Source organism: Symphalangus syndactylus, chromosome 12, assembly GCF_028878055.3.
Source record: "Symphalangus syndactylus isolate Jambi chromosome 12, NHGRI_mSymSyn1-v2.1_pri, whole genome shotgun sequence".
Classification (NCBI taxonomy): domain Eukaryota; kingdom Metazoa; phylum Chordata; class Mammalia; order Primates; family Hylobatidae; genus Symphalangus; species Symphalangus syndactylus.
Genome location: NC_072441.2, coordinates 131,868,689 through 131,882,359, shown reverse-complemented (window position 1 = coordinate 131,882,359; position 13,671 = coordinate 131,868,689). Strand labels below are relative to the sequence as shown.

Below are 13,671 nucleotides of genomic sequence, written 5' to 3'. Positions count from 1 at the left end.
TCCTTTTTTTAAAAAAATTTTTGAGACAGCTTCTCATTCTGTTTCCCAGCCTAAAGTGCAGTGACATGACCATGGCTCACTGAAGCCTTGACCACCTGAGCTCAGGTGATCCTCCCCCCTTCTCCTCAGCCTCCTGAGTATCTAGGACCACAGGCACACACCACCATGCCTGGCTAATTTTTTTTTTTTTTCTTGAGATGAGGTCTTGCTATGTAGCCGAGGCTGGTCTTGAACTCTTGGGCTCAAGTGATCCTCCTGCTTCGGCCTCCCAAAATTCTGGGATTACATATGTGAGCCACAACACCTGTTCTGAAGTCTTTCTTAATTTTTACTTTCTTCTGTGTCTTAATTTTCTTCTACGGTTAGCTTTGCTAAATTGTTCTCCAAATGAATAGTATCATATTTTGTTGGCAGCAAAAACAAAAATATCCCCCAAGCCCTTTCTTCACATCTTTACTACATTGGGTATTTTCATGACTAAGATTTTGCCAGGCACAGGAAGGGTTTTCAAGTAAGTTGAGTGATCATGATAAAGCCAAGGGAAAGTGCAGGGCATAATATTGAAGTTGAGTGAGTGAGTAAGTGTGGAAAAGAGTCGAAGGAGATGAGACCAGAAAGATAATCTGGATTTATGGAGGGTCTTTTTAATATGCCAAAATGTCTGGCATAATATCTTCAAATAGTAAGGAGCCCTCAGAGGCTTTTAAGGAAGGAAATGACATGAACACATTTTTGTTGGTTAGATCACAAGCAAAAGTGTGAAGAATGGTGGGAAGAAGGGGAGAAATGAGACCTTCACCTCATTTATAAAGTCATTGCAGGCCTGGCGCGGTGGCTCATGCCTGTAATCCCAGTACTATGGGAGGCCAAGGCGGGCACATCACCTGAGGTCAGGAGTTGGAGACCCGCCTGGCTAACATGGCAAAACCCCATCTCTACTAAAAATACAAAACATCAGCCAGGTGTGGTGGCGCATGCCTGTAGTCCCAGCTACTCAGGAGGCTGAGGCAGGAGAATCGCTTGAGCCTGGGAGGCAGAGGTTGAAGTGAGCTGTGATCACACCACTACACTCCAGCCTGGGTGACAGTGAGTGACACTCTGTCTCAAAAAAAACAAAAAACAAAAGTCATTGGAATTCTCTGTACTCGGTCTTTATAAGTGACTCTCTTTCACTGAGATTAAGCCAGACAGTAAACCTGAACTGAGCACATGGAGTCTAGTGAGAGCAGAATAGGTTCATTGTTTGCCTGCTGGAAACTTGCATCTCTAATGTTACACTGAGTTAATGAGAAACTATGTAGGCTAGAAGGGATTGGAAAACTCCTAGACTGCTAGTTTGGGTGTTAGAGTGGGAGGCTGGCATGTGGTGAATATTATAGAGAACATAAAATAGTTAATCCATTTCAGTGTTCCACTTGCCATTATCGTCACTACCAAGACAGTCACAATTTTTAATGGATAGTTGGAAATTTTAATAGATTCTAAAATGGATGTGAACAATTTTACTTTGTATCAGTATGATTTTATCCACTTGGTATCACCGTATTTGTATTTTTTCATTCGTTTATCAATAAATAATTACATGTATATTTTCCAAACCTTGTATTTGAAGGTAAGCAGCTGCTCCCTTTGTCCAGCAGTGTACATAGCAGTGTGGGACAGGTGACTTGGCAGTCGTCAGGAGAAGCATCAAACCTGGTTCGAATGAGAAACCAGTCCCTTGGACAATCTGCACCTTCTCTTACTGCTGGCCTGGTAAGTGTTCATAAAGGTGGCGTTTTGCTCTATAAAAAATCCATAATTGTCATTTGTCATTGCAACATCTATTCTTTTTCCTTTTTAGGATTTGGAGAATTCAGTTTCCCAAAATGAAATATGGAAGAGAATGAATTTATTGTTATGTGTTTTAGAGATAGGGTCTTGTTTTGTTGCCCAGGCTGACTTCGAACTCCTTGGCTGTAGTATTCCTATTGCCTCAGCCTTCCAAGTAGCAGGGACTACAGGTACATGTCATGGAATCAGGCTAAGAATGAAATTTTTTTTTTTTTTTTTTTTTTTTGAGTCGGATTTTTGCTCTTATCACCCAGGCTGGAGTGCAGTGGTGTGATCTCAGCTGCCTCTTGGGTTCAAGCAATTCTTCTGCCTCAGCCTCCTGAGTAGCTGGGATTACAGGTGTGTGTCACCACCCCTGGCTAATTTTTTTGTATTATTAGTAGAGATGGGGTTTCACTGTGTTGGCTAGGCTGGTCTTGAACTCCTGACTTTAAGTGATCCACCCGCCTCGGCCTCCCAAAGTGCTGGGATTACAGGTGTGGGCCACCACTCCCGGCCTTAAGAATGAAATTTTAATTGAGTCTTTTTTTTTTTTTTTTTTTTTTTTGAGATGGAGTCTCACTCTGTTGCCCAGGCTGTAGTGCAATCTCGGCTCACTGCAACCTCTGTCTCCCAGGTTCAAGCGATTCTCCTGCCTCAGCCTCCCAAGTAGCTGGGATTACAGGCACCCGCCACCATACCCCGCTAGTTTTTGTGGTTTTAGTAGAGACGGGGTTTCACCATTTTGGCCAGGCTGGTCTTAAACTCCTGACCTCATGATCCGCCCACCTCGGCCTCCCAAAGTGTTGGGATTACAGGCTTGAGCCACTGTGCCTGGCCCAATTAAGTCTATTTTGATTGCCCTCTTATGCTGTCAGTGTCACTGGTACTAATTATATAGTGAGGGTCAAGAAAAAGATTCTATAAAGTTGTAACTTCAATGAGTAAATTTTCCGGGGAAAGAACATTCTTTTTATAGAAATGATTCTAAATCTGGTACAGTTGTGCTGCTTTGGTTTACAGCTCTGTGGTATACATATTTAGTACATGAGGATAGGGAACATGTTTGGCACGTCATGGGTACTTAAGTATATATATAAGAATGAGGGCCGGGTGCAGTGGCTTATGTCTCTAATTCCTGCACTCTGAGAGTCTGAGGCAGGAGGATCGCTTGAGCCAAGGAGTTCAAGACTAGCTTGGGCAACATAGTGAGACCTTGTCTATACAAATAATAATAATCATAAAAAAAAATTAGCTGAGGATGGTGGGGTGTGCCTGTAGTCCCAGCTACTCAGAAGGCTGAGGTGGGATAATCACTTGAGCCTGAGCAGTTGAAGCTGTAGTGATCTGTGATTGTGCCACCACACTCTGGCGACAGAGTGAGACCTTGTCTGAAAAAAGAAAAAAAAGCCTTTTGTTTGTCTAGGCTTTGTGTGATAGGCAGGGCCTTACAAAATTAAAGCTGTGTAGCCTGGGCAGGTTGCTTTGTTTCTGTCTGTTGTTACAAATTATACCCTTTTACCCTCAAACTTGCTTTTGTACCAAAGGCACCCACTGGCTTTCTGCTCATCTCACACTGTTCCCTCTATCCGTAGGTCTAGGCACCTACTAATTTGTAGGGTACAAGAACAGAAACTTGTTACTGTTAAAGTCTCATCTACACTCGAAGGTATAAGCCTTTTGGGTCAACATATGTGGAGCAGAAAGTTTTGTCCATTTGTTCAATATGGGAAGCGGGAGTAGCAGGGAGGATGTCTTCGTGTAGCAGGTGGGAGGCTAATTTTTGGATCAAAGGATATCCTGATAATACCGAAGTTTGTGATTCTCAGGCCACAGAGAGAATCAGGATCATTTGTGAAAATTCCCACCTCCTTAATTTTTTATTTTGAAATTTTCAAATCTGCAGAAAAATAGAAAGAATGGTACAGTGAACACCCATGTAAGTTTTACCTAGACTGACTAATTTGTACATTTTGCCATATTTGTTTTTTCTGTGTGTATGTATGTGTTGTTTCCCGAAGCATTTCAAAGCAAGTCACAGACTAATTACGATACCCCATCCTTAAGTATTTCTCCTAAGGTGAAGGATACTCTCCTAAATAACTACAATTTTTTTTTTTTTTTGAGACCGAGTCTCGCTCTGTTGCCCAGGCTGGAGTGTAGTGGTGTAATCTTGGCCCACTGCAACCTCTGTCTCCTGGGTTCAAGTGATTCTCCTGTCTCAGCCTCCCAAGTAGCTGGGATTACAGGTGCGCACCACTACACCTGGCTAATTTTTGTATTTTTAGTAGAGACGGGGTTTCACCATGTTGGCCAGGCTGGTCTCGAACTCCTGACCTCAAGTGATCCACCTGCCTTGGCCTCTCAAAGTGCTGGGATTACAGGCATGAGCCACTGCACCCGGCCACATCATTTTAATAGTAACATCTAATAATGTGAAGATCATATTGAGATTTTCCTACTTGGTCCCAACATGTCTATTAAAGCCTCGCCTACTTCCCTTTTAACCTCTGGAACCTAAAACAAACAAACAAGCAAGCAAAAATGGATGAGTGTACCCTCCTAGAGATTTTGATCCAGATGTCTGAGGTTAGTCACAAGCATCTGTATTTTCTTTTCTTTCTTTCTTTTTTTTTTTTTTTTTTTTGAGACAGGTTCTCCCTCTGTTGCCTTGGAGTGCAGTGTCATGATCTTAGCTCACTGCACCCTCTGCTTCCTGGGTTCAAGTAATTCTCATGCCTTGTGAGTAGCTGGGATTACAGGCGTGTGCCACCTCACCTGGCTATTTTTTGTCTTTTCAGTAATGATGGGGTTTCGCCATGTTGGCCAGGCTGGTCTTGAACTGCTGACCTAAAGTGATCCACCTGCCTTGGCCTCCCTCAGTGCTGGGGTTACAGGTGTGAGCCACTGCTCCTGGCCTGTATTTTCTTTAAAGTGTTACCCTGATTCTAACAGGTACCTCTTTGAGAACTACTGCCACCATTATACAGCTGAGTATTCCAGTTTAAGGTGGTATGTTGCAGAAGGGATTCCTGGACGGATGTTACTGGAGCCTAGGCCAAGTGAGCTAGAATATTCCTGAATCTGAATTATGTTTTTTTTTAAATTAACAGTTTATTGAGATATAATTCACATATGATGTAATTCACCCACTTAAAGTATACAGGTCAGTATTTTTTGGTGTATTTCACAGACATGTACAGCCATCACTGTAAATTTAAGAATATTTTCTTTACTTTAGAAACTGTGCTCTTCAGGTATCACCTCCTCATTGTTCCGTCCCTAACCCTGCCCCGACACTAGGCAACCACTAATCTACTTTTCTACCTCTATACGTTTGCCTATTCTATATTTTTCATATAAATCAAATCAAATATGTGGCCTTTTGTGGCGGCTGCTTTCACTTAGTCTAATGTCTTCAAGATTCATCCATGTTGCAGCATTTGTTCCTTTTTATTGCTGAACAGTATTTCGTTGTATGTATATATCATGTTTTGTTTAGCTGTTCATCAGTTGATTCATTTCCTTCATTCTTCACCTTCATTTTCTAATGTTTATTGAGAGGATTTATCTGAGGGCTTATTTTTCCCATATATGTAGAAATCATGATCCTAATTAGTGATTACCAGGGCATGTTCTAAAAAGGATCATACAATCGTATCATTATATGTTCCTACGGATGGAGAAGAACTTAGGTGGCATCTTGTTCAAGATTAGTTATTCTTCTTCTTCTTAAAAAAAATTATATAGAGTGAAAATCTGTTGTTAAAAGTGGGTTGTTTCGGCCTTTTGGCTATTATAAATAATACTGCTATGAGCATTCATGTACAAATTTTAATGTAGATACATGTTTTCATTTCTCTAGGATATATATCTAGGAGAGAAGTTGCTGAGTCATATGGTAACTCTGTATTTAATAATTTGAAGAACTTCGATTTCTCTACATCCTTGCTATCCTGGTGGGTGTGAAGTGATATCTTGTGTCTTTGATGTGCACTTCTCTAATGACTCATGACGTTGAGCGTCTTTCATGTGCTTACCGGACATTTGTTTGTCTTCTTTGAAGAAGCATCTATTTGGATTATTGGCCATTTTTAAAATTGAATGTTTCTTTTATTATAAGTTTGTAAAATAATTATTTCTTTAGACCTGAATCCAATTTCTTCTCTTTCCTAGGGAACTGCTTTTTGTTTTCTCTTGTGCTTTTTTTTTCCTGAGCTACTTATTTACCTACTGTAACTTCAAGCTAGCTCTTCTCTTCCCATTCTCCCGCCCAAAGATTTTCAGTTGAATATTTTATGTTAGGTGGCACATTTGCTGGTTGGTATTAAATACCTATTTCTGCTTTGACCACCCATACTGGAATAAATCTCAGTGTCTACCCTGCTTCTGGCTGTGACATTTCTGAAAAATCTTAACTAGAATGTATTCTCTTTGGAGTAATGGCCATCTATAGTACATGGACCCAGCCTCCAAAGAACTTTTGGGTTAGCAGAACAGGATTCACATATAATAGGACAACCATTTAAAAATAATAAAACACATTTAAATAAATATTGTATTATTTAAATAGTAACAAAAGGAGGCAAGAATTATACTAGTTATAATTATTGGAATGATAACTGGAAGGAGGTTAGACTTGACCAGAGTCTGGAGAATAGATAAGCAAAAGCCTTAAAGTTGCAAATATTTTCATTTTGAGGCCATCTAGATGATGTTTTTATGAAGGGATTTTTGGACTTCTTCATTTTCTGGTGTCTGTTGAGAGGATTTCTCAGAGGGCTTATTTTCCCCATATATGTAGGAACCATGATCCTAATTAGTGGTTCCCAGGGCATGTTCTAAAACAGATCATAGAATCATATTATTACATGTTCTTAGGGATGGAGTAAAACTTAGATAGCGTCTTGTTCAAGATTAGTTATTATTTGTATTCTTAAAAATATATATACAGTTAAAATCTATTGTTAAAAGTGGCATAGGAGAAAGACCCCTGCATTAGAAATCAGAAGACCAAGCTCTGATGCTGCTATGTGAATCTGAATAAACATACTGGAGCCTATGTTTTTCTCATCTGTAAAATGAGGTCAGTTCCTGCTTTGCTTTCTCCTGAGTATGTTAGCTAGTATCTGCAGTTTTGATCTTTGCCTTCTGTATCTCTGATGTAAATCCACCTGGCTGTATCACCATTTCTAAGACTCACCCTACCTGTCTACTGTCTTTCCATCCGCCCAAGCCAGTTCTTCCTTGTTCATTCCCTGTCTTTTTTTTTTTCTGTAATTGAAATTTTATTGGTAGTGTTGAGGGTCAGTACACAGTCATTTCCATTTGTACGCAGTTCTTAACATATCTACTGAAAATCTAAAAAGCCATGTATTGTAATTGTTTTTTAAACAGTTATTCCAGTGACTTTCCAGCTTAAAATTTGGAGGCAAATTTTCCTTAGGAGGCCATCAAGTATCCTAAGGAAAATACCAGTATTGTCAAGTGTTACATACATTCTACCAATCTACCAGTTCACAAGTTAGTAGTATATATACTACATACTCAAATTTTCAATCTTTCGCATCACATTAACAAAGTTACCAGGAAAGTAAGACTACTTTGACTAAAGATGTTACAGAGTGCACACAGTTCTGACAGGGAGAGCCACGATCAAGGAGTGATTTTTGTTAGGAAACAATTCTACTAAAAAACAGCATGAGAATAGAAGTAATCTAAAATGCAAGTCATGATTACCGATAACCATTCTAACGTGATGCTGTGATTATAGCAAACTGCTATAATCTTAAACTGAATTGGGAATATTTCTAACCAGAACAAAAGATATGATATTCTGTTGAACATTTTATCATCAGTTCTCATGTTGAATATGATGTCATTTTTGGTGCCATATTATTATTGAATTTTGTTGAGATGAGATTTTCACATAACATAAAATTAACCATTTTAAAGTGTACATTTTAGTGGCATTTCGTGCATTCACAATGTGTGCAGCCGCCACCTTTATCAAGTTTTTAGACATTTTCACCACCATCCCCTGCAAAAAAAATCCTCTATCCATTAAACAGTCGTTATGCATTCCACACTCATTCTAGCTGGGGCAACCACTAATCTGCTTTTTGTCTCTGTGGATTTACCTATTCTAATATTTCATATAAATGGAATCATAAAATATGTGACCTTTTGTGCCTGGCTTTTTTCACTTAGCCCAGTGCTTTCAAGATTTTTCTGCATTATAGCATGTATCAATACTTTATTCCTTTTTATGGCTGAATAAGATTCGGTTGTATGGATAAACCACACTTTGTTTTTCCGTTTGTCTGCTGATAGACATTTGGGTTGTTTCCACCTTTTAGCCATTGTGAATATAGTACTGCTGTATTTGTGTACATGAATTTGTTTTCAATACTTGTTTTCTGTATTTTGGGTATGTACCTAAGAGTAGATTTGTTGGATGATACAGTAATTCTTTGTTTAACTTTTTGAAGAACTACCACACTTTTGGTTTGCTACACCATTTTATTTTCTTCCCAGAAATATATGAGTGTTCCAGTTTCACTGCATCCTTGCCAATACTTTTCTGTTTTTTTTGATTATAGCCATCATAGTAGGTGTTAAGTGGTGTCTTATTGTGGCTTTGGTTAGTATTATATTTTAATAATATTTTAGAACTGTTGAGGTCACATGGAGTATGCTGTTAAAGGAAATAACAAAACTCCAAGACTTTTCTTAGAACCTAGAACCTTTTCTCATCATTAAAAAGATTCTTATTTTAATTTATATTATTTTAGTTGAAAAGTAATCTCATCATTCTTAATTTATTTTTCCTTAATTTTCACTAGTTCAAAGAGGAAAAACCCGTAGATGTTTGTTTTACCTACTTCAGTATTATAAAGAGATTCCAAATTCAGCACTTCCCCTTTCAGTATTACCTTTCTGCTGCTGTAGTTTTGCATTTTTTACTGTGGAAGGTGGAGATATCTATATCTGTATGTCAGTTGGCTTTATTGAGGTATAGTTTACATAGAATAAAATTCACCCATTTTAAGTGTTCAATTTGATGACTTTTGGCAGAGGTATACAGTTGTGTCACCACCACCACCACAATTATGATATAGATATATAAGAATTATGGTATAGAACAGAACAGCATTCCCCAGCCTTTTTGGCACCAGGGACTGGTTTCATGGAAGACAGTTTTTCCACGGATGGGTGGGGGGGGATGGGAGATGGTTTCAGGGTGAAACTGTTCCACCTCAGATCATCAGGCATTAGCTAGATTCTCATGAGGTGCGTGCAACCTAGATCCCTCGTATGCACAGTTCACAATAGGGTTCGCGCCCCTACGAGAATCTAATGCTGCGCTGCTGATCTGACAGAGATGGAGTTCAGGCGGTAATGCTCACCCTCATGCAGCTCATCTCCTGCCATGTGGCCTAGTCCCTAACAGGCCATGGACCCGGTATAGAATATATCTGCCACCCCAAGTTTGCTTGTGTCCCTTTTCTGTCTGTTCTCTCTCCCCAGGCCCAGCCTTTGGCAACTACTGATGTGCTTTTTGTCGCTGCAGTTTTGCCTTTTTCAGAATTTCATAGGAATGGAATCATACAGTATGTAGTCTTTTGTGTCTTTTTTCACTTAGCATAATCCTTCTGAGATTCATCTATGTTGTTTTGAGTATCAATAGTTTGTTCCTCTTTATTGCTGAAAAGTATTCCATTGGCATGGGTATATAGACTTTTCCATTCCCTAGTTAATGACCATATGGGTTGTTTCCAGTTTTTGCCTGTTAGGGAGAGAGCTGCTGTGAAAGTTCATATAAGTTTTTTTGTTTTTGTTTTGGTGTGGAATATGCTTTATTTCTCTTGGGTAAATACCTAGGAATGAGACTGGTGGAATGTATATTTACCAGTGTAAATTTATCTTTATAAGAAACTGCCAACCTGTTTTCTAAAGTGGCTATACCATTTTTGCATTTCCACCAGCAGTTGCTCCACATCTTATCAGTACTAGGTATTATCATATTTTTTTTTTTTTGAGACGGAGTTTCACTCTTGTTGTCCAGGCTGAAGTGCGGTGGCACAATCTCGGCTCATTGCAACTTCTGCCTCCTGGGTTCAAGCCATTCCCCTCCCTCAGCCTCCCAAGTAGCTGAGATTACAGGCACACGCCACCACGCCCAGCTAATTTTCGTATTTTTAGTGGAGATGGGGTTTTGCCATGTTGGTCAGGCTTGTCTCGAACTCCTGACCTCAGGTGAGCCACCCGCCTCAGCCTCCCAAAGTGCTGGGATTACAGGTGTGAGCCACCGCACCTGGCTATCATTTTTTAAATTTTAGCCATACTAGTGGATGTGTAGGAATTTCTCATTGTGGTTTTAATTTTAATTTGCATTTCTCTAATGACTAATGAGATTGAACATATTTTTGTGTGCTTATTTGCCAATTATATATATTCTTTTTTTTTTTTTTTTTTTTTGAGATGTCTCGGTCTGTTGCCCACGCTGGAGTGCAGTGGCATGATCTTGACTTGCTGCAACCTCCGCCTCCCGGGTTCAAGCAATTCTTTTGCCTCAGCCTCCTGAGTAGCTGGGATTACAGGCGTGCACCACCACGCCTGGCTAATTTTCTCTCTATTTTTAATAGAAACGGGGTTTTGCCATGTTGGCCAGGCTCTTCTCGAACTCCTGAGCTTAGGTGATCCACCCGCCTTGGCTTTCCAAAGTGCTGGGATTACAGGCATGAGCCACTGCGCCCAGTCAGCTATTTTTACATATATATATATTCTATGATGAAATGTCTGTTCAAACCTTTTGTCTATTTAAAAAAAATTTTTTTTTGTCTTATTGAGTTTCAGGAATTCTTTTTATATTCTGGATACAAGTTATATATCAAATATATGCCTTCTATACATATTCTCCCTGTGCATGACTTACATTTTCATTTTCTTATCAGTGTTTTACACAAACATTTATATACAAAAAATGTGGAAATCAATTGTATCCCTCAGTACTAACAATGAATAATTAGAAATCAAAACTTAAAAATCAGGACTGTTTGCAATAGTTTAAAAATATGAACTACTTGAAGATAAATTCCAGAAACCATTTGGAAGACCAGTACACTGAAAACTACAAAACATTACTGAGACAAATTAAAGAAGACCTAAATGAATGGAGAGATATAACATTTTTGTGTATTGGAAGACCCATATCTTTTCTTTTTTTTTCCATTGAGACAGGGTCTCACTCTGTCATCCAGGCTGGAGTATAGGGGTGTGATCTTGACTCACTGCGACCTCTGCCTCCTGGGCTCCAGTGATCCTCCCACCTCAGCCTCCCAAGTAGCTGGGACTAAAGGCACCATCACAATTTTTTTTTTTTTTTTTTTTTTTTGAGACGGAGTCTCGCTCTGTTTCCCAGGCTAGAGTGCAGTGGCATAGTCTCAGCTCACTGCAACTTCCGCCTCCCGGGTTCAAGTGATTCTCCTGCCTCAGCCTCCCGAGTAGCTGGGATTACAGGTGCCTGCCACCACGCCTGGCTAGTTTTTGGTATTTTTAGTAGAATGGGGTTTCACCATGTTGGCCAGGCTGGTCTCAAACTCCTGACCTCGTGATCTGCCCGCCTTGGCCTCCCAAAGTGCTGAGATTACAGGCGTGAGCCACCACGCCCAGCCACATCTGGCTAATTTTTGTATTTTTTGTAGAGATGGGGTTTCGCCATGTTGCCCAGGCTGGTCTTGGACTCCTGTACTAAGCAATCCTCCTGCCCTGGCCTCCCAAAATGCTGGCTTACAGGCGTGAACCACCTGGTGCCCAGTCTAGGAAGACTCATATCATGAAGATGTAAATTTTCTCCATTAAGCTATAGATTTAATGCGGTCCTGATCAAAACCCAGGTAGTATTTTTCAGAAAATATCAAGCTGATTTCAAATGTGTATTGAAATGTAAAGGACCTAGAATAACCAAAACAACATTAAAAAGAAGACCAAAGTTAGAGGAATCAAACATTTTATGACTTTGTATAAAGGTACAGTAATCAGGTCAGTGTGATTATTGGTATAAGGATAGATATATAGATCACTGGAACCAAATAGACAAATTTGCCAAGGCAATTTAATGGGGGAAAAGGTAGTCTTCATAACAAATGGTGTTGAAACAATTCACACGAAAATATCAACCACGATACTTACCTCATGCTGTACAAAAATTAACTTGAAGTGGGTAATTGACCAAATGTAAGAGCTTAAATCATAAAATGTGTAGAGGAAAACAGGAGAAGATTTTTGTGATTTTTTTTTTTTTTTTTGAGACGGAGTCTCGCTCTGTCACCCAGGCTGGAGTGCAGTGGCGCAATCTCGGCTCACTGCAAGCTCCGCCTCCCGGGTTCACGCCATTCTCCTGCCTCAGCCTCTCCGAGTAGCTGGGACTACAGGCGCCCGCCACCACGCCCGGCTAATTTTTTTGTGTGTGTTTTCAGTAGAGACGGGGTTTCACCGTGGTCTCGATCTCCTGACCTCGTGATCCGCCCGCCTCGGCCTCCCAAAGTGCTGGGATTACAAGCGTGAGCCACCGCGCCCGGCCGAGATTTTTGTGATTTTAGGTGGGGCAAAGGTTTCTTGGAGTAAAAAAAGCTTGACCTATAAAAGGAAAAAAATTGGCTTTTATCAGAAAGAAAAATTTTTGCTCTGAGTATTTATTTTTAATGGGATGAGGACAAATTGAAGTGTATCTACAAGGGGGTGGAATGATGAATAATACTTGTGTTAAAGAGTTATTAACAGATTTTGTTGTCTGTTTGGATTTTAATACATATCACTACCTTCTACCTTTGAAGGTAGAAATCTAGGAGTCATAATGAATGTTCTTTGCATGCAACTCCTGTGGGTTTACCCATTAATTTATACTTTTTTCATTTCTTTTTTTTTTTTTTTTTTTTTTTTTTGAGACGGAGTCTCGCTCTGTCGCCCAGGCTGGAGTGCAGTGGCGCAATCTCGGCTCACTGCAAGCTCTGCCTCCCGGGTTCACGCCATTCTCCTGCCTCAGCCTCTCCAAGTAGCTGGGACTACAGGCGCCCGCCACCATGCCCGGCTAATTTTTTTTGTATTTTTAGTAGAGACGGGGTTTCACCGTGGTCTCGATCTCCTGACCTCGTGATCCGCCCGCCTCGGCCTCCCAAAATGCTGGGATTACAAGCGTGAGCCACCACGCCTGGCCTACTTTTTTCATTTCTACTCAAGAAAATATATTTGAATGAAATCATTGTGAATGCCTTCTACTTTACAAAAGTAAATACAAACTCAAGCTGTACACCTGTGTTCCACATCCTACTCCTGCCACTTGGTAATCATATGACCCTCTACAAGTCACTGAACCTCTTTAAGCCTCTGTTTTCTCATCTTTAAAATCAAAATAATATTAAGACTTTCCTCATGGAGTTTTTAGGATGAAATGAGACAATCCATTTAAAATAGCATAGTGCCAGATTTATAGTTAAATTTAGAGGCAGCCGAATGCTACCTCCCTACATAGTGAACTATAACCTAATTTAATATATAAACTACCTGCAACCTAACCTAAGAGTATACTCTTGTAACAAGTAGCTGAGTCTCAGTCAAGCATAGCAGCCAAATTTTCAGCCAGTCATATAGGCCGAATATTGCTAAAGCATGTTCAAATAAGGCAAACACCTGAACTGCAGCCCATCAGGCTACTTCTGTATGTCATTTCTGTTTCTCTGGCTATAAATATAGCCTACATGCATTGGGGGATGGAGCATTCTGAACTGCATTTGGTACTGGATGCTAACTGGTTCATTAATCTGTATTTTTTTTTTTTTTTGAGACGGAGTCTTGCTC

At 39.9% G+C, this 13,671-nt stretch overlaps 1 protein-coding gene across 12 annotated transcripts in view; it reads left to right on the top strand.

Annotated features, from left to right (window-relative positions):
- Positions 1–13,671, top strand: part of MAST2 (microtubule associated serine/threonine kinase 2) — a 239,566-nt gene that overhangs the window by 28,902 nt on the left and 196,993 nt on the right. For 11 of the 12 annotated variants that reach the window (XM_055255357.2, XM_063627595.1, XM_063627592.1 and 8 more), the window contains exon 3: positions 1,613–1,755. In XM_055255357.2, coding sequence (XP_055111332.1) covers positions 1,613–1,755 — 143 coding nt within the window. Of the gene's footprint in view, positions 1–1,612; positions 1,756–13,671 lie in introns of those variants that run through there. The other variant, XM_063627593.1, reaches the window with a different exon arrangement.